This window comes from Plasmodium cynomolgi, chromosome 13, assembly GCF_000321355.1.
Source record: "Plasmodium cynomolgi strain B DNA, chromosome 13, whole genome shotgun sequence".
Classification (NCBI taxonomy): Eukaryota; Apicomplexa; class Aconoidasida; order Haemosporida; family Plasmodiidae; genus Plasmodium; species Plasmodium cynomolgi.
The window spans coordinates 1,994,401-2,015,084 of record NC_020406.1 but is presented as its reverse complement, the minus strand read 5'-3'; the positions used below and the strand labels follow the sequence as shown (position 1 = coordinate 2,015,084).

General features: G+C 41.0%; 7 protein-coding genes across 7 annotated transcripts; 3 read left to right on the top strand and 4 right to left on the bottom strand.

Moving 5' to 3' along the window:
- Positions 1-157: 157 nt before the first annotated feature.
- Positions 158-1,362, top strand: PCYB_135290 (hypothetical protein). The gene is made up of 3 exons (XM_004224554.1): positions 158-505; positions 695-742; positions 894-1,362. The coding sequence occupies exons 1-3, from the start codon at positions 329-331 to the stop codon at positions 1,017-1,019; spliced, it is 351 nt and encodes a 116-aa protein (XP_004224602.1). The 5' UTR covers positions 158-328; the 3' UTR covers positions 1,020-1,362.
- A 560-nt stretch (positions 1,363-1,922) lies between these two features.
- Positions 1,923-3,322, bottom strand: PCYB_135280 (hypothetical protein; the record flags this gene model as incomplete). The annotated part of the gene is made up of 3 exons (XM_004224553.1): positions 1,923-2,008; positions 2,162-2,225; positions 2,393-3,322. 3 exons carry the CDS (start codon positions 3,320-3,322, stop codon positions 1,923-1,925), a joined length of 1,080 nt encoding a protein of 359 aa, XP_004224601.1.
- Positions 3,323-5,520: 2,198 nt separating this feature from the next.
- Positions 5,521-10,984, bottom strand: PCYB_135270 (hypothetical protein; the record flags this gene model as incomplete). The annotated part of the gene is made up of 2 exons (XM_004224552.1): positions 5,521-10,500; positions 10,874-10,984. The coding sequence occupies 2 exons, from the start codon at positions 10,982-10,984 to the stop codon at positions 5,521-5,523; spliced, it is 5,091 nt and encodes a 1,696-aa protein (XP_004224600.1).
- Positions 10,985-11,476: 492 nt separating this feature from the next.
- On the bottom strand, positions 11,477-12,274 carry PCYB_135260 (acid phosphatase; the record flags this gene model as incomplete). The annotated part of the gene is made up of 1 exon (XM_004224551.1): positions 11,477-12,274. One exon carries the CDS (start codon positions 12,272-12,274, stop codon positions 11,477-11,479), a length of 798 nt encoding a protein of 265 aa, XP_004224599.1.
- A 1,800-nt stretch (positions 12,275-14,074) lies between these two features.
- Positions 14,075-14,826, top strand: PCYB_135250 (hypothetical protein; the record flags this gene model as incomplete). Its single annotated transcript, XM_004224550.1, has 2 exons — positions 14,075-14,499; positions 14,736-14,826. 2 exons carry the CDS (start codon positions 14,075-14,077, stop codon positions 14,824-14,826), a joined length of 516 nt encoding a protein of 171 aa, XP_004224598.1.
- Positions 14,827-15,517: 691 nt separating this feature from the next.
- Positions 15,518-16,918, bottom strand: PCYB_135240 (cytochrome c). Its single transcript, XM_004224549.1, has 3 exons — positions 16,748-16,918; positions 16,183-16,428; positions 15,518-15,994 (listed from the first exon to the last, which is right to left on the bottom strand). The coding sequence occupies exons 2-3, from the start codon at positions 16,289-16,291 to the stop codon at positions 15,750-15,752; spliced, it is 354 nt and encodes a 117-aa protein (XP_004224597.1). The 5' UTR covers positions 16,292-16,428; positions 16,748-16,918; the 3' UTR covers positions 15,518-15,749.
- A 2,038-nt stretch (positions 16,919-18,956) lies between these two features.
- On the top strand, positions 18,957-19,498 carry PCYB_135230 (hypothetical protein; the record flags this gene model as incomplete). Its single annotated transcript, XM_004224548.1, has 2 exons — positions 18,957-19,259; positions 19,403-19,498. 2 exons carry the CDS (start codon positions 18,957-18,959, stop codon positions 19,496-19,498), a joined length of 399 nt encoding a protein of 132 aa, XP_004224596.1.
- Between the last annotated feature and the right edge of the window lie 1,186 nt (positions 19,499-20,684).

Here is a 20,684-nt window from a genome sequence, read left to right as displayed (position 1 = left end):
TCATTTTTTCATACTGCACACAAAGCGCTGCTAGTTTTTTTTTTTTTTTTTCTATTGCCATTGTTATTGCTATTTTGTATGTTCATTTTACATATACACTTCCATACATTGTTGCATTTTTTTTTCCTCATCCCCCTATTATTTCCCCAAAATAATCGAGGGGAATTTTTAAAATATCCAATTTGTGTTTTCCATCGCGTTTGCTGCTTTGTACAAAGTTCCACCACTGCAAAGCAGCGCCAACTATATGCCGCCACGTAGTTACACTACCAAACAATGTCTACCATTTCCCCCCACCCCCACTGCTAACATTCGATCATAATGAAAGATGAATCGTAAAAGAGAAAACCAAGAAAATGAGGGGGAATATGAAAACATTTTAAAAGATCGCAAACTGAAGTATGAGAAGCTGCGGAAAAAAAGTACCCTGCATAACAGGTTTATCTCCCCCATAGTTAACCTAATAAATAGTGTGATAAACTTCCTGAAAGCCCTTTTTAACATAGTAATGCGAAAATTGCGGCGCACAAAAGACGCACATAAACGTTTTGCTGCGAGTGTACCCGTGCATGCATATATATATGCAGTTGTACACACCGCTAGAGAGGCAGCACTCCGGTCCGCTTACCCCTTGTGGAACGTGAGCGTGTGTGCAGCCTTCAACAAATGATGTTATTTTTTTTTTTTTTTCCAGCTAGCTATTTTTTTTAAAACCTTATTTGGCTTGTCCAATGGCTCCAATGTAACCCCTTTTAACCTCCACCCCTTCATGCAACGACAAATCTGTGGTTGTAGAGGGGCCCCTCATGTGTATATTTCCATAACAACCAAGCGCCTACACAAACGCGTGCACTCTCAACCGTACACGTAACCTCCGCGCAACCCTTTCGCAGACTCTGGGCGGACGTAACAACGACGGAGATGACGATTTCTTCAGCAAGAAGAAAAAAATGGGAAATTTGCAAAAAAGTAGAATAATGGAACTGAAAAATTTGGGCACCTGTTTGGGAAGCACCTGAGGGTAACTTCTCTTCCCTTCCCTTTTTCCACACGAAAGTAATTCCAAACAAATATGATCATAAATGATTTGCCAATTTGAAAATACAAATATAAGTGTATAAATTGACAATGAAAAATGATGTTATGTTTGTTTGCATCACATACATGAACTGTTTACCAAACTGCTTGGAAAAAAAAGAGGAAAGGAAGAGACGTACAATCTGAGTACATTAAATTATTTTCTCTCTATTAAACATGATTGCCTTTTTAAGGGGGTTTTTTTTTTTTTTTTTCCCCCCCATTTTTAAACATTATTGTTAAGTAATTTCCTGCTTTCACGCAAGTAGGTTATTAAAATAAGATTGAAAAGTTTTGTAAGTTTAATTTGGCGAGGTACACATTATTGACAATAGTTACATGTGTGCAAATGGTCCATTCGCCATTTAGTTATCTCAGTTGGGTCGCAAAAATATGATTATACATAGGAACACGTGTGCATATATGTACATAAAAACATGCACACACGCACATGCGGGCACGAACATAGGCGTGTAAGTACGCCTGCGGGGGTTAAGAACTTTATAAGAATGTCTAATTACTTTAAAATGGAAAAAAGGATGAAAAAAACAACCAAGCGTGGGGACATAAAAGAATGAATTAAGAAATCCCACGACGCAATTGTAAGTGAATTTATGAAGTAAATCGAAAAAAAAAAATATTAAAACGGTAACAACAGTAATGGTAAAAAAAAAAAAAAAAAGAAGTAATAACAACATAAGTAATGAAAAAACAACAGCAGTGGTCAGAAAAAAAAAAAATGAGAATAACAACACCTGCGATAATAAACCATAACGGTAACGATGGTGTCACATCAAAATATTAAAACATAAACACGATATCGTGCGATCAAACATGGGGAAAAATTACATTCTCTTTTTGGGGGCACTCCTTGGAACTGGATTTTCGCCTTCGTCTTCACTCCTGATGTCTGTGAAATCTTCATTTTTCACTGCAGTGAGTAAGGGGAAAAGGAGGCGATGTTTGTTCTGTTCGTATGTTCGTTGACACGCGCCAACGCGATCCGCATAAGACTCATTTGTATCGGTGAAACGTATGTACGTATGCACATATGCACATATGCGCCGCTTCTTCAGGTCATTACTTGTTTTGACGATAAATATTCGAGTCATCTTCAGGATTAGGAAAAACCAGTAAAAGTGCATAACCTGCGGTGGGGACAGGGGTGTGTGTGTGCAAATAAATGAGACAATGCCGTGGTCCACTGTGCAGCTGCGCATACGTACTATCCGTAGTACACACAGGGGGTGGTGGTGGTCACCGCGACCAGTGCACACCTGGCGCGACCAAAAAATGCACTCCTGCCGCGTTATACCATGAGCATCCACAAAAGAATAACGGGGACTATACCGGCGGGTACGTCCATATAAGATGTTATAAACCCGTCGGTGTAGGATTTTATGATCTCCAAATTGCTCAGTGGAATGACGATATAAAAGAGGAATATAATAATACGGAAAAAAAAATAAGAAAAAACAAAAAAAATGTAAAATAATGTCAACGTTTTCTGATATCTGGGATTGGAATAATTCAAGCTTTTCGAAATATACAATGCCACGTCAACTACGTCGTGAACAAAAAGAACTAATAGGCCCATCCTCCAGAAGTTAAAAACATATGAATAGACTAGCAACAAAATTGTGGACAAATGATGTAAAATGAACACGTAAAAATCTTTTCTTCTTATTTCATATTTTAAGTAAAAAAGGCAGGAGGACCAAAAAGCTATCTCTAGCAGGTAGAAATAATGCACTGAATTGTCTATATACATATATGGCCATCCTCTTTTATTTTCCATGTACTCATCTTCGGTGACTAAAAGAAACCATTTCCCAGTTGGTTCTTCAAGGCACTTTTTAACCCACCCGTTTTTGTTGTGCATATAGCCCGACATAAAAATTAGCAACAGAAAATTATACAAAAAGGAGAAGCTATGCCAAAGTGCAAACCAGCAGTTTTCCTTCCATTTGTATATACATCCATCTTTTGCTATGTCCCATTTTTTGTTTATTCGATCTAGCAGTGATTTCCTCGATAACCCATACAGTATATTATTCTCTCCAATCAAATCGGTGTGTATCCCTACGGCGAAAAATCTCAATATGGTTATGAACGCAAAAAGGAAAACAAGTGCGACGATATCCCATCCGGATAGCTTGTGGTTAACTCGGATCCATTCTAGGTTGCCTTTATTCCTCACGTTCTCGAAGTACTCGTCCAGCGTGTGCAAGTAGTGGCTCGTCATCGTCGGAATGGGGTAGTCCACGAGTCGAAAACTGTGCAGCGGCAAACTTGAGGTGGCAAACTTGAGGTGGCAAACTTGAGGTGACAAATTTGAGGTGATAAATTTGAGGCGGCAAATTTGAGGTGATAAATTTGAGGTGATAAATTTGAGGTGATAAATTTGAGGCGGAAATTTTTGAGGTAGCAAACTTGAGATGGTAATTTTGAGGCGGCAATTTTGCTATGGCAAATTCGAAGCGGAAAACTTGGTGAGGCTATCTCCCAAATTCGCCTTCACAAAACGAACCCCGATCTGCGCGTAGACGCAACGAAATAGCAATGCATACGCGGAGACCTACTCAATCAAACAATGCAACTACGTAATTTCATCTTCGCTGAGATGCAAAAATGAAAAATCTACGTACACAAAAAAAAGGCACAGCCTTATACATGCGATGGAAATTGGGGGGTCTAAAACAAACGAATGCGAAGATATGGAAAATGCACAAATACGTGTAGCTTCCAGGGTAGGATGGGGGTCCTTTATCTCCTTCTCAAAAGAACAAAACAGTTTGCAAAGATAATAACGGTCAATAGAATAAAATTGCGCACTTATCTATGCATATTTATGTGCACGTACGCATATGTAGCACGCCTGTATGCTCGCTTCCGCGCACTTCAATACGAATCAAACGATCAAAAGGTATGAAAAAAAAAATTCACGCTTTTTATACTTTGCTGTGATTCTTGCGTCGCTCAAACGTGTATGGCATTGCTGCGCAAAACGCTTTATATACTCACGCTACGTTCATTGCTGATTGGGGGCTTCCCAAGCAAAGAGCAATGCTTCTCGAATAAACCACAATCCTGACGAATCGAAGAAAAGTGGGGGCCCTCAAAAGGGGGTACAGGGGCAATGTTAGGGTAATGCAAAGCAAAGGCAATCTAAATCCAATGCCAATGGTAAGCGAAAGCTAATAAATAGCACAATTTGAAAAAAAAAAAAAAAAAAAAAAAGACTGCGCGCAAAAGAGGAGTTGACAGAAAGAAGAAAGCGATATAAAAACGTAACGTATCACTGCGAGGTTATTATAAAAGCAAACTACACATTTCTTCGTTTTAACGCAAATGTTGCAATGAGGTCATACCAATTTGATTAACTAAAATTGGTATTTTACCTGGGTAGAAAATAAACATATAAAAGAGCTTTGCCAATTTTTCCTAGCCCTCAAAATGGTGCAAATAACATACTAGTTTAAAAAAAAAAAAAACGCCAAAATAATAGTGCCGTAAAGTGCGTTATTCATCGACTAACAGCTGTTTTTGGTGGGGGGGGAGAATATTCATGTCCATGCAAAGGCGTCATAAATGAGAAAGTGTATTTTTCGCTCGAGAATCAATTTAGCAGAGATCATTTTTTTTTCCTTTTTTTCTGTGACGTTTCCCAAATGGTCACATAACACGGCGAAACAGCGCACAATTCATTTTGGAAGGCATTTTTTTTTTTTTTGGAAAATTTTACGAACCACTTTTCTCGCACACTTCTCCATTTCGCATTGTGTTTCCACGGTTTTTCCCTCTTTTTTTACCCCTTCCTTTATTGGCAATTTAAAGCGCTGTGAAATGTGGTAGGCATATTTTCATATGCAACGCGTGTGCATAGCACTGCTTCATAAGCATGGACAAATGGCTACATGTGCGCAGCGATACTCCCGCCTCACCCGCCTCTCCCCGCTCGCCAACTGTTTACTGTGCACAAAACGATAGCTATGCGCACACGACACCCCCCCAGATAAAAGCCTCGTCCACATTCTATCGAATCGGCGGCAGTGATTATGGTGTGCCCGTAGGCAATTCAGGGAGGGTTGCTTTTGTAGCCGCAAAAACGTGTGTCATAAAAATGGCAAAAAAAAGAAAAAAAAAAAAACACATATATATGTAGCATATTCGTACCTACCAAAACACCCCAACTGCGTAATAAACAAGTGAAAACAACTCTGGTCTAATTTTAACTTCCCCGTTTTTTTTTAAAAAAAATGTTACTTTGAGCATCATCGGGGAGATGGCGGTGCAAAAAGAAAGAAGCGATATGTCCACAAAACGCACCAACAGTCACAGTAACCGCTTTGCACAAACAAAATGAAACGCATTAAAACATCACTAAAACAAGAAGGTTGTCAAAATGAAAGCCTACGCAGGAAGGTTTTCACCCCGGCACCACTAGTCGGACAGCTGAAATTCCGCCTCACACGTCTTATCGAAACTTCTCTGCCTAACAGACCTGCGTCTCCTTTCCTTTTCCACGCTTTTCCGTTTCACTTCGCATGCGTAATCTACGGTGTTCGTTAGCGATTTTCTCTTTTTAACCTCTGTGTTTAACGCTTTGGGGGAATCGCCAAACGAATCGCCACACACGTTGTTAGCCGCCTCGCCGTGCACGTTGTTAGCCGCCCCGCTATACACCTTGGTAACCGCCTCGCTATACACCTTGGTAACCGCCTCGCCATGGCCACTTTTCCCCCCCCCGGCACTCCCATCAACCGCCTTTCTGCCTCCACAGGCATGTTCTAACCCGTTCGTTCCGCGCAAATTCCTATCCCCCTGCAGAGGTGCATCATCCAAAGTGGGCGAATAGAACCCCGGCCGGAAAGAACAGCTGGCCGTGTCACCATCTAGCAGTGCGTGTTTCTTCCTTTCGCTGTTCTTACCCATTTCGTTCTCCTTTTGGATCATATTAATATACTTATTGTAGGACTCAAAGAAGGCCACTAAATTTACGAACAAATCCTGTGAGTATTTCACCTTCCTCGTTTCATCCACGTAACTAAAGAGAGGGTAGAATGGCCTGATGTCTCCTAACCATATGATAAGTGCTAAGTATTGCTTTATCAGTAGGACTAGGCGCGAAATTATTAGGAGCATTTTCCCGTACACTTTTTCTACAAACTGATGCACCTTTTCGAGAAATTTGTCCTTGAGGAGATTTTCCATAGCGTCTTCTCCCTCACCCTCCCCCGCCTCTTCCCCCACGCAGCAGCTGCGGGCAAACTCCGTGGTGCCCATTTCTCCACGCAACTCCAGGAAAGAGTTAATAAAATCAATAGATCTGTCGTAGAGGTCCTTTAAGTGAAACCTGCTAACCTTCTTCAACTCATGCAGTTCCTTGTCGCTGAAAATTTCTCCTGTGTGTTGCGCTAGAAGAAGTAGCATACATCTATCCCTCGATATTCTCCCATTTTCTAAATACCCATGAAGCATTTCTACCTTCTTCACAACCGTGTCCCACTGAAACCACCTGTACGTTTTCGGCTCATTTAGCCAATTACATAAAAATAAAATGTTGCAGAAAAGCTGCTTCATGAGAAGATGCTTACTTGCTATCAGCTCGATGGCGATTAACTTGTTGTGAATATGCTTTAGCAGATCGTCATAAATAAAATTAAAATTTTCTATCAGTAGTAGATAGCGAAACCTCTTGTGAGCATTTGGGATGGTACATATGAAAAGACAGAATTCTTCATCTTCATAAGTTTCGAAATTTTCTTCATTTTGCTTCTCTTGGGTGAGGGCTCCTCGAGAAGAAGACACGGGTGTATGTGTTGTACTGTCTGATTGCTCCACTCCTTTGGAGGAAAATGAATCACTTAAACAACCATCGTAGGTATTCATTCCCTTCATAAAATCGTACGTCTTCAACTCAAATTGGTTATCGTGTTTGTTTTTCCTTCCCGTTTGGTCTTCATCCTCGTCATTGTCGTCATCTGACTCAGAGTCTTCAACGTAGGGGTTACTGTCACGTGGATTCACGAGACCTGCGTCTTCCCTTGCGTCATCTTTCCGTGCATCTTCCCCTCCGCCTACTCGCAACAGCTTTCGAATTATACTCCTTTTCCTCTTCGGCCCCAGCTGGCTTTCCAGCCTATGCAAGGCCTCTGTCCAAAGGCCAAAATTTTTGCTACTCCCTTCCGGTATGGTATGCAAAATTTTTTCTAAGGTGGTAGAATCACATGTGCATAGAACAACAGCTGAAACTATTTTCTTCAAATTTTTAAATTCACTTTGTCGTTTTAGAGAGCACAACATGATGGTTACTGGCTGGGTGAAGTACCCCATACAGCTCAACCTCTTTTTGATTCTTCCCCCAAAGGGGTTATTATTCCTACAGTACGATTTGGCTAAGACATGTGTGTTAACATTCTTTTCTCTCATCCTTCTGGTGAACCACAATGCTAGTTTTTCATCATTGACTAACGAAACTGATGGAAAGAGGGACTCCACATTCACAGAATAAAAAATGGACACTCCTAAAAATCCCATCATTTCATTTTTAACCTCTTGAGACGATTTGAATAAACTAATTTGGCTCCTTCTACTAAAAAATAATTTATTGCAATTGTTTATGCTGTACGGGGAGATGTCATTAATATTACCTTTTGCTTCCCCCTTGAGAATTTCATCATACATGGCTATGTCTTTTACGTTTTGCTCACTTGGAATGAAACTTCCTTCATCATCTTTGCAACTTAAGAGACCTTCATACATAGCTTTATCCAGGTCGATCATGTCGAGAGAAACGTATCCTACATTGGTGCTCATTTGCATGTGCAGATTGGCTCTGTTGTTATTAACACTTCTTTCTATCTCTACCCCTGCGTCACTCTTCTGTCCTTCACACGGTAGCAAATTCCTCCTCAATGATTTCGTAAAATCAGACTTAGTCCCACTTGTATTTGATTCTTTACATTTCGATACACTTAAAATTTCACCTTTTTCAGTCCCTCTTTGTAACTTCCTTTTAATTTCGTCATTTATGCTTAAAATGATGTTTTGAAATTTTAGGGGCATTTCACTGCTTGTCTGTTTTGCTCTCCCCATTTGGTCACTTTCCACGGCTGTGCACTTTCCACCCCCAGCTCCTCCCCCTTTTAGGCACAACTCGTCTGCTTCCTCTCCACATGACTCATCGTTTAGGCGGCCCATTTCGTCACAACCGCTGTGATGGCTAAGAGGTTCTATGCGGTCGTTTTTATTCTTTCTCTCCATGTCTTGGTTATCCTCCTTCATGTTGCTTCCCCCCCCAGGGTGATCCTTATCTAGCCCATTCGAGCGCTCACCTGACGATATGGTTCCTTCTCTACCCAGTAAAGAGGTACGATTCATACCCAATTTCTCCCCCGAATGTTCACCCTTCTCATTCGAGTGACTATCTATGTCCCCCCCAACAGGGTTTGTCTCCCCTATGTGAAGGGAACTCTTCTCCTCACCTTTCTTCACAAATTTGGAAAATGCTTCCTTCTTAAGAGATACAACTCCTGCGTTTCTTTTTTCCCCCTCTTCGTGCTCTTCCCCCCCAGCTGAGTAACCTTCTGTCATGGATGGACATCCCTTCGTATAGTGTTTTCCACGATTGCTATTTTCTACTGAGCTTATGTGAACCCCATCGTCCTTTCTTCCATCTCCTTGTTGATTATCCCCTAGTGAGCTACCACTAGGGTTATGCTCTCCTTCGATAATTTCGCTTCCCATTAGGAGCTCCACATTTTCCAAAGTTAATGGCTCATATGATAGGTGAAAATATGCCACCATGTTGGGAATCTCTTTTCGCTTTTCTTCCCCGAGAGTCACATCTAGGTTATTTTTCTCCTCTACGCAACCATCAACTATGGACGTCTTTTCCCCCTCAGCCGCCATCCCATCGTGCAAGTGAGTGACTTTCCCTTCAGCTTTAACTTTATCTTTCGCCGACGAACATTTGAAAATTTCTCCCCCTTCGCTTGTTTTCCTCTTTTTGTTGCTAATCGAGAGTGTGTTGCTTCTCAAGTACACGCTTTTGTTTGGGGCGCCCTTGCTGACATGGGAGGGGGAAAAGCTGATGGGACCACCGCTACTGCCACCGTGACCGCCGTGAACGCCGTGAACGCCGTGACCGACACCACCGCTTCCACCACTTCCACCGATGGTAGAGTTCATCCTCTTCACGTAAAGGCTATTTTGCAACCCGTTTGGCCTGCCCACCAAGCTGCCCTTTTTGCTCAAAGCGCTTTCGCCATTTTTCATGTTATCCCTACTTAGCAGTGTAGCCTTGTTGGTCCCACCCAGTCCTTCGCTTAAATTGCTGCCCCTGTTATGGGCCCCTTTTGTGTCTACATAAACGCTTTTATTCAAGTTAGTTATTGGCCTGTGGGACGGCGCAATGAATCCCCCCCCTTTGTGTAGTTCACTTTTTACAACTTTTCTTGGAAGGCCCACATTTTTACTCAACAGGTTACTCATCCCGATGCCGCTGCCAATGCCAATGCCGATGCCACTTCCAACGCCGCTGCCACTTCCAACGCCGCTACCACTTCCAACGCCGCTGCCACTACTAACATACACACTCCTGTTAGTGAGAAGGTCTTCCTTTCTGGCGCCCTGAAATTTGGGGTGCTTGTCCATGTATATGCTTTTATGGCTAAAGGGGAGCGCCCTATTGAAAGAGGCTTTAATTATGCTCTGTTTAGACCCATATACAGACTGATTGAAGAGAGGTCGTTTCCTGAACTCAGACTGGTGTAGCTGCCTACCAGCGTTGTTGTAACTTAATTCTGTGTTCACTTTATCATTACTCAATTGTGTTTTCTTTTTTTCGAAGTACTTTACGTAACCTTCCGAGTCTTCTTTGTATGCACTGAAATCTAGAGCCCCCAGGTTTACGTAGTTCGATTTGTTCCTTTCGTGGATGATGGCATTGGAGCTTCCATGGCCGGACTGGTTCCCTTGGTGGGGAATCGTGTGCGGGGCGTTGGGCGTATCTACGGGCGTTTCTACGGTCATTTCTACGGACGTGTCTACGGGAGTATCTCCCGAACTATCCCTCTCATCACTGCAGTCTTCCCTCCCTGCCAACGGGGGGGAAGCGCTCCCCGCACTGTCTACCCCCTCGCAGATGCCTCCACACAGCGTCACCTCAGTAGACGCTTCATTCCTGGGTAACTTCATTTTTAATTTCTTTCTTATGACCACTTCTTCCTCCCATGTGTCATTCAACTGCTTCCTCCTCTTTAGTCCCTCCAGAAGATCCTTCCCTCCATTTTCTTTGCATCTCCTTCTGATTACATCTTCGTAAAAGTTAACAAGATCGAGAGACATCAAATATGCACACCTGTACTTATTCAACAAGGACAGCAGTTTTTCATTTATCCTTTTCAGCTTCACATTTTCCTGAAGTGTTAATGTTTGGTGGGGAGGGGATGAATAGAGGTGGTTCTACACATGTATTATCTTCTACCGCTGCACAGTTGGAGCGTATAAACCAGCAGGGTTAGGTATGCGACTCGCTGGCATTCCCCAACGTTCACGCTTTTTTTTTTTTTGTTTTCCTATTTTCTCTGCCAGTACATAATCCAGCATGGTGCGAACTGCCACGGGTGAAAAACTTCGTTCAAGGGAGGATCGCAAAATGGGGGATTAACACTAAACTTTAACGCATTTGTATGCGTGCATGCATGATTAGCTGTATTTAGCTCTGTCCAACTGCAAGTGGATACGCGTAGTCACTCACGCAGCAGCACGGACTACCGCGTCACGTGTCTACTTCCACAAATGGCACTTCAGTCGTGCTTTGAAAATCAAAACGGACGAATTTTATTTTAAAGTGGAATTTTTTTTTTTCATTTACTTTTCGGATTATAGAAAATTTTCTCATTGTTCAGTGATGCGTAGAGGTAAAATTATTGGGGCCGCAAAATGTGCGCGGCAAAAAGTGAGCAGAATAATATGCACGGTGAAACGAGCGCGGAAAAATATGCACGGTGAAACGTGCGGGGGAAGGCCGCGCAATAATACAGCCGCAAACCCCCAATCAGGTGCACACCTTGGAAAAAACGGATAGGCACTCCCCCGCTTCTCCTCCCAAGGGCGCGCCCCCTTCGTTCAGTACGTCCGAAGGGAGAAGCGGCGGACCGTTTGAAAACGGGAAAGCATTTAAAAGATAAGAAGGGCTTCAAACTGGAGGGAAATAAAAACTGCGGGAACACTCCTCCCCTTCTTCCGGAAAAGTCAGCTTAAAGACAAAACATTATTACACACCCGCGCAGCGGAGTGGCTCTACGTGGGTAAATACTATTCCTATCCTGTTGACCAAAAACAATACTTCGCGTTATAAACTCCTTTCGAAAAATGAGCACTCCTGCCCCGACTAAACCTTTACAAAACTCGGGACGAACTCGAACGGATAGTATTTATAATCCACGCCCTCTTCAGCTACCTGGACAATCATGAGACCGGATTGATCATTTGCCGCTTGCATCCCCACGGCGGAAATCGTTATTTGTTTTATATTGGCATCGATATTTTTCTCCCTATTGGCATGCAAATGCGCACAAAATACATGACTGACTTTGTATTTTTTTAACATGTCGTAGATAACGATTCTGGTTTCTTTCTTTATGTGAAATTTATTTTTCTCTGAATAATTACGAAATTTCTCACCATATATGAGGCCAATATTTTCATCTTCGTCAATATAGTCATACATAAGCGCATGATGTAAAAATAAAAACTTATGCTTGACATTTTTGGAAACCATTTTTTTTAGAGTTTCTTCCAGCCATAAAAATTGTTTCTCTTTCAAATCTTGTACATGCGTATCGTTAAAAAAAACTGTAGAATTTAAAATGATGAATCCGCAATTGTTGTAAATATAACTGTAGTAAGTATCTCCCCAAAACTTCTCAAAGTTATTGATTGTCTCGTGTGTTGGTTCATTTCCAACATCATGATTTCCACAAAAAACATACAAATCGATGGACTTATCCAATTGTTCGAAATCAGTTTTTAAATCTTTATACTGCTCATTTTGTAAATCATCAATGGGGAATTTATTTGCCAAGTCTCCCAGTGCTAGCACAAAAGATGGCTTTATTTTGTTCGTTTTGGTGATTGCCTCTTTCAATAATTTGCGCTCTTCATACCATCCGTGATTTGCCCTGATCATTCCATATTGGATGTCCCCGTAGAGAACAAAACAGAAGGGACTGAACTTCCCTTCGTTGACCGTTTTCCCTTCGTTATTCTTCACTTTGATTAAAACCATTTTGTTTATTCATTCGGAAATTTCTCACGAAAAAAAGAAAAAAAAAGAAAGAAAAAAAAAAAAGAAAAAAAAAGAAGAAAAAAAAAAGAAAAAACAAAGGAAAAAAAAAAAAGAATCTTTTCCTACTCAATCTAACCTCACGCTCAGGGGATATGCCGCACCTGTGTTTTTAGCATAAATGATGTCAGTCAGTTTTCTCCAAATGCAATTTATTGAAGTGGTCAAAATAGGAGCAAACGTTACATACACGTATTGTACAACCCTTTGGCGGTTACGTACTGCCAAACACATGACATATACTATTGCGACACGCTGTAGGACGTCCTCTTTTACGTGACGCTTCTGCCTTTCCAATTATGTAGGATTTGACGAAGGGGGAAAAGTCATTCACCTTTGGCTTGGTTAGCCTTCTCGCGGGGGGAAGCGACGTACTTAACATCCCTTTCAGAATATATTTTTTTTTTTTTTACCCCCCCCCTTTTGACTTATAACTTTTGCAAAGATAAGATACCCCTCTTTTAATCCTCCAAATATGGAGCTGCAATCCACTTTGTCAAAAAAGTAAAAAAAATTTCACATCGCCTCAACGCTTCACGGCGTAGGTGAAGATTTATCTCACTCCTTAACGCCCCAGTGCAGGCACATACAGAAGCGCACGTGATAAGCGTACGTGATAAGCGCACGTAATGAGCGCGCGTAATGGGCGCACTTTCATAGGCAGTGCACGTACACCTGTGAGTGGTGCCATAAATAAAGCGCATGCGTAGCGAGAAGCAGCTAAATTATCTGCAATTTATTCGGCCACTTGTTGAGGGGCAGAAAAATTAATCCCCCCACCAGGGTCGTCAATTGTGGGGCATATGGAGAGAGTGCCGGAAATATATTTTTGGCCCACGTGCGCGGCACTCAAAAAATGGCAACCGTTTCACGCCAAAGGAGCCAAGACAGAAAGAAAGGGCCATCACCGTATCGCCAACGAAGCGACACAAAGAAACAGCAGATCCGCTAAATCGCACCCCGAAATGGTAAGTAAAGTATTAAAAGGTACTGTTGCTCGTTGAGTATTATGCAAATAAATAAATGTGTCAGGAAGAGACCAATTCGCTCTTCCGCCCAGTTACCCACTCACATGATTGAAGGCGCACCCCATACGAAGAAGTAAATCGAGTTCACGTGAAAAAAAACAGGTAGCACAAACGTGCACTATCCCGCATGCGCATTTTGTGCATAGGTCATACTCCACCGTATCGATCACGGACCCTCTCCGCAACTTGCGCCTCTCGTGTAACCTAAAATTGGTCAGAACGAACTAAACTGAAGCAGTACAAAAAGTGATACGCAAAAGAGAGAAGATTTTTTTTTTTTCTCTCTCATATGTTGCTCGCCCAAATCGAACATGATTTCCCTCTGCAGCACGCCCAAATAACTGTGTAGAAATTTTGCTTCCTCAAGGGTCGCCAAACGTAGCCTCCTGTGCGATTAAGCACACGGGCGTGAAGGTGCGGGTAGCAGCCGAGCAGACTATTACGCGAACGCGGCCGTATGATATTACGCGAACGCGGTCGTATGATATTACGCTAATGCCGCCATATGTCATTACGCCAATGCTGCCATATGTCAATACGCCAATGCTGCCATATGCCAATACGCCAATGCTGCCATATGCCAATACGCTAGCACTGCCACTTTCGCACCGCCAAAATGAAAGTCCTCGGGAGAGACGAACCCATCACCAAGTTCGAGGCCTTCCTAGTCATCAAGAAGGAGCTGGAGTACGCCAAGCAAATAGACAAGCACCTCTGCAGTAAGCTGATCCTAAAAAAGGAAGACACCTTTAAAGAAATGTACGAGAAATATTTTATGAAACTCCTGTCCGATAAAATCCTCTACAAAGGAATACAAAAATACATCGCCGATACAAGCCCCCACTTGATACCAAAGGAATTCTACAACAAGGACTCTCACGAACTGGCAGAAATTATCAATAGCACTTCGGACAGAATTGTTCATTTTTTTAAAGAAATAAATATGTACAATTTGGATAAGAAGGAGAAAATCCAGATGATCGACATCAACTGCGTTAATTTTGTGGACCTCTACGTTATTATGAACTATGGGGAGAAAAAGTAGGTCCACTAGGGGGCACTCCAGCTCGCCGCCCCCATCGGTTTACTCCTGCGTGTGTGCAGCATGACAAAAAAAAAAAAACGAAACAGACACGCGCTGCCTATGTTTTGTCCATCTGCCCCGATTTGTACTTCGCCCATTTGGTAGTTACCCTCACCTTATGTAATCCCAACTGAACATTTGTTTCACTTTTTTTTCTCTTTTTTTTTTCTTTTGTTCCCCCCCACCCCCTAAGGTGCGAAGAAAACAACATTGAGCATATGCTACATTTGTTGAAGAAGGTTCATATCTCTAATGCTGATACCCTCGCGGAGGAGAACACCTAGCCTGCCTGCTGATTATTGCGGATGCACATATTTCATTTCACGAGGGGATGATACCCATGCGCCATGTACTCAGTATTCTTCATTATATCCCCACGGTGAAACGCGCACCTTAGTCATTCCGTATAAGCACTGGGCATTTGTCCTAAATGATAATTTAACCAAAATAGTGAAGCCATCTTGGGTGTACGTACACCTCCGATGGTAGACGCCCCCAAATGTATCCCTTCCCCCTGGAAGTACACCCTTTTTTTTTTTTTTTTTTTTTTTTGTACATTACTTTTATTCTGTTCAGCTCTGCTTTGTCGTCCCCTTTTTCCACCCACATCACTACTCCAACACGGTAACTTTTTAAAATATATTTTTTTAAAAAAGGTTTTGTAAATAAAACAAGTGGTAACGACGTATCTGTTACTTTGACATTTTAAAGCTACACGATTGTCACATTTTTCAACTTACACACGGCACACGAATGTACATAAGAAACATATTTTAACTCAATAATGTGTCAATCGTGAAAAAGGAATGAGGGGGAAAAAAAAAAATGGGGAGCAGTAATAAGTACACGAAACAGCTATATATATGTGCGGATATTATGTGTGCGCTTCGTTGTACTTACTCTGCTGCGAGGTAGGTGGTCCTTTTATGTGGCTTTTCTCCCCTCAATTTGGTGAGGGGTCCACAAACAAGGCGCAGCGAAATGTAGGGAAACAAAATCTTGCTGCTCTGTGGACAATGTTAACGACATTCTAAAATGCACCACATAAATGAGCGTTACACTTTGCGTAACGTGACGTCAGTGAGTGGGCCTCTCCACCACCTGAGTAGTTGACACAATTTGACAAGAGTCCCCCGTTGACCCCCAAAGCGTACGTTCAACTCATTTTGATATTTTTTTCATCTGCCAATTTCTGCACCTGCGCGCGTCACTCCGAGGAAGCCTTCTTCAAGTACTCAATCAAATCGGCTCTTTCCTTTTCCTTCTTGATGCCAGCAAAAATCATTTTCGTTCCTGGGATGTATAACTTAGGGTTCAGTAGATATTCATACAAATGCTTGTCCGACCAGATAATGCCCGAGTTTTTATTTGCATCCGAAAATGGGAAATCCGATTCTCCAGATTTTCTGCCATAGAATCCGTGTAGATTAGGGCCCTGTTTTACCGCTCCGCCTTTTTAAGCAAATGGTGAGAGGGGAAGAGGGAAGGGGGAAAGGGAAATAAATACATGCGTACGACGCACACACAGTTGCTCTTGGAGGATGTCCCCGAATGAGCATACCTTTGCTCTCACGGGGATGTACACCCCACACACACAAACGCAGGTACACACAATAAACGGAGGACCAACTTCCCCTTACCTTTATTTATCGTGTGGCATTGAGCACACTTGGCCTTAAAAAGCTTGGCACCCTTTTTGTAGTCACCCTCAGGAACGTCTACTTTCGGTTCTGGCCTTATCTGAGACATGGTTTGTACTGTTTTCAAAAGGAAAATTTTTTAATTAGGCACGAATGCGCAATTAAGGTTAAAAATGTGTGAGCTTAAGTCGGGGACAAATTTTACAATGGGGTCGACGCTGGTTGATAATATTATTCAAAAATGATCTAGTAAAAAAAAATTTTAAATAAAAAAAGGATGTACATATGCGAACTGGGGCGTGCCATAAATGTACTCATTATTTGCGCAAAAATTGTTCGCTTTAAATTATGGATTTTTTCACTTATTGGCCTCCCTTCCATCTGCTGTGTTTCGTTTTCCCTATTATCTTATGCATACCTGTTGCGTTCATTACGCGCGGTTTCGCTTATGATGTTATAAGCTCCTTTTGCAATTTTAACAGGTTAGCGGGGGGGATGTAGCCTACGTACATACATACAAACATACATGCGTTCCTGCGTGCCTGTGCGTACACGTAACAAATACAGAATTAAAAGCTTGGGGTTCAAAATTTGCAAATGGTTTTAACTTATCACGTTCATCCTAACTGGATGAGGAAACATTTTCGCTTTACAAATAGATCAAATGGGTAATCTTTCAAAAGGAAGAAATGCCCCTTTTTTTTTAAAACTNTCACGTATATTTATCTTTACTATTTATGTTCATTTTGCAAAAAAAAAAAAAAAATAACATGTGAGAAACGTATATGTTCACACTCTGCTGAACTGTGCATAAATATGTAGAAAGCGTTTTGTATATTTTAAAAACCTTTTTTTTAACATTTTGCAAATTTCTCCACCTCGATGAGCGTTCCTGCCGCACAGGGCAATTAGTACTCTCCTCCTTTTCGCAAATTTATGCCCGCGCAACTGAGTGTTTCACAGGGCTGGAAGTGAACCGTACAGCTATCCATGCAGAACGCGCATCCGTACATACGTCATGCGCGACGTAGGCATAACCAAACAAACATAATAACACATTAACGTACACGTGCGTACATTTATGTACACTTGCGCATATGTGCTAGGGTTACAGGGGAACACTAATCATGTGCAAAATCGCGCCCTCTTTTTGGAGGCCATTAAGCGAAAAAAAAAAGAAAAAATTGAGACCATTAAATTCGCGCACAGGTGTTCTTATTTCGCAATTAACCATTTCGAGTGATCACTTTGAATGCTCAAATGGAGTGCAATGTTGAAATGTAATTTTTGTGAATTTTTTTTTTCCCCGCCTCCTCTTCCACACAATCGAACAAATGAACAGTTGTACAATTCCACCTACAACAGTTACTCTCAGTAGGACAAAAATTACATAATAAGGGTAAATATTTGGTACCAAAAAAGGGGTGAAAAAAAAAAAAAACATGCACATAGTACGTGAATTGTACGATCCCACATTTTTCGCCGCAAAATGGAATAAGAAAAAGTATGTAACTAATTTTATTCCTGTGAACGTCTTCACATTTTGCATATTAACATTTAAAAGAAGAAGAGAATACAGCCATTTGAAAAAATTGCATATAGACATATACCTTCCGCTTACCACGCTGACACCACCCGTGGCGTACTTCACCCCCTCCCCCCCTTCAAACGGTAAAGCGGCACGGAAAAATCATTCCTGTTTGCATTTTGTTCACCCCGGATTTTTACACCTTTCCATTCCTTCCAATTAAGTCGCTTCCCAACAAGTGGTGAAAGAAATAAAAACTTAACGAAAGGGTAATAAAACGGGTAAATGGTCGACCAAAAACCATGCCTTGAAGGCTATCTAAAAACAGGAGCCCCGTTATTCTTTAAATGACTAAAAATGTGATGGTGAAATAATGACAGCGCGGCAGCTCCTGATCAAACTTTGCTGCCATGAAGACGCAACCTCTCAAAAGTTAACCCCTGCCCATGCAGACAAAACAAACACATGGCGCAAATGTAACGAAACCGTTTCTGAAAATATGTCTATAACAGCATCAAAAATTTTTGCAGTGGGCTCCCCTCGAAAGGTGTCCTCTTTGTAAAATTTCAACTGCATATTTTATAAGTGAAAGGTGCCAAAAAAAAAAAAAAACAGCAAAAATTTACTTGCACAGTTCACGCAACAATGATTAATTTCAGCAGGCAGTAAAAATTATTTTCATAATCTCTCCACCCTTTCATATATCCCTAATAAGACATCCATCACGACAAAAACATCGGACGGAAACAATTGGATCATTAAAAGTACGTTCGTATATCGCTGTTAATTTAAAATCCTCCCCAAATGGGAGTTCACAAATTATTGAGAGCACACGCCTTTTTTATCAGTCCAACACGCATATACCATGTGGTATCCAATGGAACATAATAAGACGAGAAAAATGTTTTCAAAAGAGAAACAAAAAGGAAATAATGCAAAAAACGTGCAAAGTGAAATAATAAAAAGATATAATTGAACCTTCATAAGGAGTAAAAAAAAAAAATGCGTAAGGAGGATTTCTCTTTAAAACGCCATATGTGTAGACACACATGAAAAAGCACACACCTTCCGGAGTTTTTGTTTTATTTCACGTTAAGGAACAAAAAAATGAAATCCAAAGTGGAAGAAGTACAGATAAATAAATAGGAACAGCTTTACAGTATTGCTAGCTGAGTATACGTAAAAAAAAAAAAAAAAAAAAAAATTGCACGATAAATAGCATACAAAAAGTGTAATTTAAGAAAAAATGGATGATAGTGCTGACGAAAATTTTGAAGGCGTTGAAGAACTGAACGAAAACGATGAAGTCAAATCGGAAAACGAAAATGCTGATGCTAATCCAGAAAACGAAAGTGGCGAAAATAATATAGAGGATGGCGAAGACAAAGAGGGGGACGATAAAAATGAAGCCAAATCATCTGATGAACTGAATGAAAAAAATGAAGCAGATCCTGCCTGTGAAAACGCAAATAATACACCGGACGAAGGGAACAATTTGCAAGATTCTTCCAATTTTACCTTTGACAAAAATTTATTCTCGGCACCAAAGGTAAAATTGTGTAAGAAGTTGCACGCCCCTACGATTGCGAGAATGGGGGTGCATCTCTGCATATTTTTGCGTGTTTGCTTTTTCGCCTTTTTCACCGCTTATCTGATTTACCTATTCACCATTTACTCCCCTTCTCCACGCAGTTCTATCCCTACTATCTCATGAAAGACCACGTTGTGCAGTATCTTGAGCCCATAATTAAAAAGGCCAGAAAAAGAAGTTTCATGTTCTGCTGCTGATGGAAAAAAAGACACAGACATGAAACTGCGTTACGAAAAGGAGTTACATCACAGATGGGGCGTTTAAATATGGTGAAAGCAAAAACAAGAAGAGTTAAAGCCACGAGAAAAAGAAAGTGCATACATAAATGTGGACATATATGTTACACTTAGTAGAGTCAGCATGCACGCTTTCTAGCCCCCAAACCGATCCATATTTTGTTCCCTTTTTTAAGCAAACCACATTTTCGAAAGTGCTTATCTTGCGAAATGGTATATGTACATATATACGCATGAACACTCCACGCAGAAAAAGGTGAAACATTTCGCTGTTCACAGCGAGTGCACTGATTAGAGAGAAGCACTTCTAATGCACACACATGTTCCCACATGCACATACCGTTTCTCATGTGCGCTAGCTCGTCCCATTTTTCCTTACTGCAACCGTGTGAGCATTCCTTATTTCGCTTTCGAAAGCTCACTTAAATTCAAAATGCAACTCTGCATACATTTGATTATGCCCCAATAGAAATTTCAACAAAATGAAGTGGCAGATGGTGATACGTTTTTTCGAGAAGAACCTCTTCTCTTCATGTAAAATGGAAAAAAAATCCTCCCATAGCAATTTAGCCATATTATTTTAAATATCCTCCAAAAAAGGCTAATTGAGACACGGTTAAAATGATGCAACTAGCAACAGTTCTGGGCAACGTCAAATTACATTTTAAACAAGCTGTTATATGCTCATTTCCATAAATGGATAAAAAATAAAATTTCGATCTGTATCCAATTTACCACCACTTTTACCTACACATGGCTGTACCTAGCTGAATATTTCTTAAAAAGTGTCAAATGAGCAAAAAAAATGCGATCAGATTTATTTTTCGAGTAAAACATAGTTTAGACAAAAGGAGCGCCTGCCCTTTTGTCACATTCGTTTGTATAATAAGGAAAAAATTGGATCGGTATCTGATAATGCGCAAGAATATGCATTTATTTATATATATTTTTTTTTTTTCCAATATAGCTGTCTCCCCCGAATTGCCCGTTGTTGCACACAATTCTTTTATGCTCAAATGAAGCGCTGGAAGTGACAACGAAAAAGCCTGAACTGGAAAGGCATTTAATGGGAAACTTTGTTTAGCTAGCTATTAAAAAAAAAAAAAAAATAGCCATTTTTGAGAAAAAATATAGCTATTTGCAAGAA

Coding starts and splice junctions, on each gene's coding strand:
- PCYB_135290 (XM_004224554.1), top strand. CDS start 329: ATGAATCGTAAAAGAGAAAACCAAGAAAATGAGGGGGAATATGAAAAC. Junction 506..694: donor TGAAAGCCCTTTTTAACATA/GTAATGCGAAAA, acceptor TTTTTTTTCCAG/CTAGCTATTTTTTTTAAAAC. Junction 743..893: donor GCTTGTCCAATGGCTCCAAT/GTAACCCCTTTT, acceptor ACCCTTTCGCAG/ACTCTGGGCGGACGTAACAA.
- PCYB_135240 (XM_004224549.1), bottom strand. CDS start 16,291: ATGTCTCAGATAAGGCCAGAACCGAAAGTAGACGTTCCTGAGGGTGAC. Junction 15,995..16,182: donor ATGCCACACGATAAATAAAG/GTAAGGGGAAGT, acceptor TTGCTTAAAAAG/GCGGAGCGGTAAAACAGGGC.